The 5,894-nt window shown below is 33.0% G+C and overlaps 1 protein-coding gene across 1 annotated transcript in view; it reads left to right on the top strand.

Annotated features, from left to right (window-relative positions):
• The first annotated feature begins 4,474 nt into the window (after positions 1-4,474).
• Positions 4,475-5,894, top strand: part of LOC112520775 (sucrose synthase 7-like) — a 6,629-nt gene continuing 5,209 nt past the window's right edge. The window contains exons 1-3 of the mRNA XM_025129329.1: positions 4,475-4,551; positions 4,804-4,936; positions 5,136-5,290. Coding sequence (XP_024985097.1) covers positions 4,475-4,551; positions 4,804-4,936; positions 5,136-5,290 — 365 coding nt within the window. The remainder of the gene's footprint in view (positions 4,552-4,803; positions 4,937-5,135; positions 5,291-5,894) is intronic.

The raw sequence follows: 5,894 nt of genomic DNA on the forward strand, positions 1-5,894 counted from the left end.
TGATTTCTGGTGGTGTTTGAAATATTCTGGAAAGGTTCTGCAGCCAAATTTGGGTTGGGGGATCGTTCCACAGGTTTCATTTAGAATGTTCAGTTTGACGTCAAAAATTACCCCTGTACTATTATCTATCGACATTATTAGTCCTCTAAGAAAACATTTGAATGTGTTTATTGTTCATATATTATCAATGTTGACATTGTTTGAATTAAATGGTCGTTTATCACATGCTTAAAGGGTAAGTTTTAACCAAGCAAGCATTTCTCGGCAAGTCACCACCCTCAAATATATACCTTATCAAGTAACATTCTCGGCCATGAATATGGATCGTTGGTAAGCGTTTTTCACCCGGTAAATGTTTACAAGATAATGGTCTTTTCTCTTACTTACTGAGTAAGATATGTGATAATTTGGTTATTCGGTTACAATAATTGGGGTTGTTTTTTAAAGGTGATGGTAAATGGAGGGGTTTAATGTGTCAATATGCTTAAAATGTTTTAAACTCCCACCACCTTATATTTGTTAATTCATGTTAAATGTGAGTTTTGTTTTACCTCATTCGGAAGGTAAAAACTTAAAAGGAAGAAAGTGGTAAATTGAGGGGATTAAATGTGTTTATTTGCTTTAATAGTTTAAAAAAACAATCCCACCACGCCTTTTATTTGTTTATGGGTGGATATATGAGATGTTAACCTTATCTCATTGATTTTGATGGAGAAAAATATAAGAGAGCTTTTCTCTCTGTGCGTGCGTTCGTGCATGCGGTGTGTGTGTGTGTGTGTTCTTTTGTGTGCGAAGCAAACAGAACTAAAAAGGGAAGAATTAGAAGTTGATCTCTGTGATTCTTACCTGAATCTTTGTTGTTGTTATCTGCTTCTCTATGAATCAAGGTGGGTTTAATTGTTATTAATTTTTCTTATTTGGAAACTGGGTATAAAACTTTATGGTTCTTTATATGAGATTTTGTTATAGAACTGTTTTGATGCCATTATTGACAAAATTGTGGGTTTTTGTTATGATTTCATCTTGTGTGTAAATAAGAGTGACATATCAATAAGAGGTGTATATTGGGATAAACATCGTATATCAAGGAGAGATGTATACCAGGGTAGTATCATTTTTCCTCTTTATGTTAGGCCTTTTAAGGTCTTTTTAAATATGTAAGTATCCTCCCTTGCTTGTCTTTAAATGCCCTCCTTTCCTTAAGGCTACTTCAGGGAGTTCCTCCAAACCAAATCCTACGACTAGGGACTTTCGTCTTTACTAAAAGCGTTCTATGAAGTCTCAATCTCTCTTACTTTAGGGAGGCCCTYCTATCAAGAACCTATGGTTTTATTTCATTTGATCATTCTAGCGTTCACGGCTAGTCTAAAAGAAAGTCAATATACAGACACATTTTCTTTACAACAGAGCAGCTAAACGTAAACAAGATCTATTTCTTAGGTCGGTGTCAACCCGCGGCGTATATAAAGAAGACCCACGCCACGATTCGACCTCTAACTTTAGAATGGATATTTTTTGGGTGTTTAAAGTATCGTTCACCTTATTTTGTGTTTTGTGCACAATGCCCCCTTTGCTTTGCTTGAGTTGAAAAAACCTCTGACCCGCATCCAGATCCCAGGATTCGCTTTCTTCTTTGATTCCGCTTTCTCCGCTCGGTCATACACTTAAAAAAATGAGTTCACCAGCAAAAGATGATTTAAGATTACTTACGGGCTGCTTATCGATTAAGAAAATGAATGAGGGATTGGGCTGCAACCCCTTTTTATACGCTCTTTTTAATTAACAAGTAGAACTACGACAAGGAAAAAGTACTAACTCTTCTTCTTTCAATATATTGCCTATATAGAGATAGTCAGTCTTGACTTATTTATCTCAAGCAATGTCCAAAGAGTCCCATGCCTTTCTTGCCAACTGGCGATTTCCAACAAGTCTTTCCTAATTTTTAGAGGAAGAAGCGGAAATACAATAAAGCTTTCTTTATCTTTATGAATAACCAATTCATTTTCAAATATAATTGGCAGACTTTACCCAAGAAATGGGTAAAAAATGGAAAGATTGGAACATGGGAATGCCTTTGAAATCATGAAATTGTGAAATTTGGATTTTGATCACATTCATATTTATCGCATCCTATTAATGTGATGAAGTGAACACTTATTATAAGACCAAAAGGCCTTGCCTCTGGTTGGTAAGACCAGAGGGGCTCTGGTTGGTCTTGCCTCGAGGCTATGATGCGACAAGTTGTGTAAATTTCTATATGATGCGAGAAGTTTTACACATGAAGTGTTTTTCAAATTACTGGGCATTTGGATGCAATAAATGAGGTTTGTATATCAAAATGATATATATTTGTTATTTTTACAAATATGAGTTTGTAAATATGATTTGGTGATTTTCACCCTGTAATTACATCAAAGAGATTTTTCACTAGACTTCAAGGTCTAACCCTTATTTAGTATTTTAAAAATGTACGTTACAATACGAGCATAATCTGAGGTTAAGGGGAAAGGGAAACTTAGAAGTTTTATATGCTTACAAGGGATATAGAGGATATCATGTCCATATGTTGTTTTTTGATACTTGTTATGTATAGGGATTTTATGGAAAAAGTTGATTAGCTATTTTGTAATATAGCTTTTATAAGAGTTTAGGACCGAATGTATAAATTATATTTTTGATAAATGGAAATATATAACATATGCAAAAATGTGATCTTGGGGGTGCTATAATTTTCGGTCATTGTCATGCTCACTCGGTAAGGTTAGCATGCTTACCCAGAAAGCGTTTGGTAAACGGCTCCTTATCGGGTAAGATTTTCGGTCTTTGTCATACTCACCCGGTAAAGTAAGCATGCTTACCCAAAAAGCGTTTGGTAAACGGCTCCTTACCGAGTAATATTTTCGATCCTTGTCATTCTCACCCAGTAAAGTAAGCATACTTACCCATAAAGTGTTTGGTAAACGGAACTCCTTATCGGATAAGATTTTCGATCCTTGTCATTATCACCTAGTAAATTAAGTAAGCCTGCTTACCCATAAAAGCATTTGGTAAGTGGCTCAATACCGCGTAAGATTTTCAGTCCTTTTCATTTTTAAAAGGAAATTATTTAAATCAACGAGTTCTTTTAAACCTTTTAGATTCAATACCGTGAAATTTAACCATAAGGACACTGTTTGATTGGTTTGAGCTTGGCTCCAAAGGTCAAAAGTACCAAGAGGTCTCAGGTTTAAATCCAAGTAGGAATCAAAATCCCCTTGTGGTCACGGAGGTTTAAATGCGGTGACTCTGGGCTATCTGCAAAGCAGGTGGTCGCCTTGGGATTAGTCGGCTCGCATAGCGGGTTGGATATCCAGGTTAATAAAAAAAATACCGTGAAATTTGACAACAGAAAAATATGTCATGTCATAATTGTTAATAACATGCATAACTTAAGACTAGTTGTGTACCCGTGTAATGTGACGAGAGCCGTGGATTTTAACGATTTTGAAGTTTCATTGGTTTTATTAGAGAATATTTAATGATGATATAAGTTACGCTTGATCTTTATATATTAATACAATTTGAATAAATAAGAGTTATGGTTCCAATTACAGTCTATCGATGAAAAAAAATTGTATGACAGTTTAAAATCCAATATATTTAAAATCCAACATATTTAAACGACTCCACAAATGTGTTCGATTTACACCAAGAACAAAAAATCAAGAGATCGAGAGCAAGACCGAGAGTTCTAGAGCAATTAAATGTTAGATGAATGAGAGAACTTTTAATAACTCATGGTGAATATCAGTTTGAATCTCACCTTGGAGGATGAGAAGAAGACATAAAGGTATGAGAGGGTGAAGACATGAGTGAAATGTGTCAAAAGTATCTTGGGAACATGAAAAGAAAATGTCATTACGTGCATTGATAACTTGTGCTACATGTTATTTTAATTGTAGATTAAAAGATTTTAAGACTGAATGCATAAAGTAGTAGTACTTAATGCATTATGAGCTGTTTTTAAGACTTCGTACATAAATGTATAGTACTTTGTGCATTAAAAATTGTTTTTAAGACTTTTGATAAATCTGGTTTGTAAGGTAGTATAGATTATGTCATCGATTTTATAGAATTTGATGAAGGATCAAGATTTGATTTTGCACAAAATCCATATTCTTTTCCTTTGTGCAAGTCAATGTTTTTTTGGCCTACTTACTCAACCAAAGAATGTTCTTTCTCTCCCCACAACACCATCTTGCCCATCAAAATTCAACTATAAAAACCAATTTTGGCCAATGGTTATTTTATCGTTATCGTAAAGACCGAGTTAATTTCAGCATTACCTTCAAACCAGTAAGATTAACCCGAGAGGTTATAATACAGGTCAGATTAGTTTCAGTGTTATCCCGAAACTATAAAATCAACCCGAGTGGTTTTTTGTTCTCGTGATATATCTTCGCTTTGGTAAATTTTTGCAGAGTTGAAGTGTTTCATGGATTTGAGAGTAGCAGATAGTTTGGTCGATGCATTGAAGCAAAGTCGGTACCATGCAAAGAGATGTTTTGAGCGGTACGTATTTTTTGGTGTCAAACCAGTTTCTTTTCAAGAAACGAACGTATAACAGTTTGGGTAGAAAAAATGGAACAAACATCCAAATCTTTTTATGGGTACCGTCAAGAATTATGATACATGCATTTATGAGCAAAATTTAATCCTTTTCAGATACAATTCTTTTTTGTTTTCTCTAATAAAATTATAATTTTAGAATTGTGAATGTTTTTTTTTTCTTCGTATTATTGACTGCCAATTTCTTTTCGTAAGGTTTACTGCTCATGGACAAAGACTAGTGAAACCACAGGAATTGATCTATGCAATCGAAAAAACGATAGATGACAAGCAAGAAAGGACAAAGGTTTTAGAGGGTTCACTGGGGCAAACATTGAGTTCGACACAGGTTATTTTCTTCTATTCATCTGATAAAACATTATGACATATTAAAAACACGTAAAAAATCAAATTGATATTTTACAAAAAATAAAATCAATTTAAATCATGAATTAAACCAATAAATAGTATCGCCCTTCTTTAGTACGAATTACATAAAATTAAACTATTTTTCATTTTTAATAATCTATAGTTTTAAAAATATATAGGAGGCAGTGGTGATTCCACCGTACGTTATATTAGGGGTAAGGGGAAGTCCAGGACGACGGGAGTATCTACAGGTGAATGTCGACGATCTTTCAGTTCAACCGATTACACCTCCACAGTATTTGAAATTCAAAGAATCCCTCTACGATAACGAGTGGTACGACGTCGTTTTCATTATCATCCATCCTCATATGCCCATTGCTTGTCTAATTAAAAATAAAAACAAATTTTTTTTACTTTTTTATGTTTAAAAAAACGAAATAATACAATTATGACGTAAGTAAATGTTCTTTTTGAAAAAATTGTTTGATGGTAATTACATATTTGTTAAAAAATAATTAAAACATTAATGGAAAATGTTTATTCAATTGAATCTAATATATACATGGGAAAAGTCTTAAAAAACCCCAATGGACTTGGACATTCCAAAACAACTCTTTGGATTTTCTAAGTCTTTGAACATTCCAAAACCTGTTAAACAACTCCTTGAACTTTCTAAAACCTATTAGATACATTTTTATGACCTATAAAACTAATTAACGTAGTAAAATAATGAAAAAAACATGAAAAAAATGTCAATGACCATTCATATTTTGAGCGATAAAGTCCCTAAACATTTTTTGAACCAAAAAATTACTTGCATTATATAAAATAAAACAAATATACCAAAAAAATATTTACATTTAAAAAAGATTATTGATGAAATTTATTTTGATTAAAAATAAAAGATATTATATCAATGATTTTTTAAATTAAAAAAA

This window comes from Cynara cardunculus, assembly GCF_001531365.2.
Source record: "Cynara cardunculus var. scolymus isolate 2C chromosome LG 11, CcrdV1, whole genome shotgun sequence".
In the NCBI taxonomy this organism is placed as follows: Eukaryota; Viridiplantae; Streptophyta; class Magnoliopsida; order Asterales; family Asteraceae; genus Cynara; species Cynara cardunculus.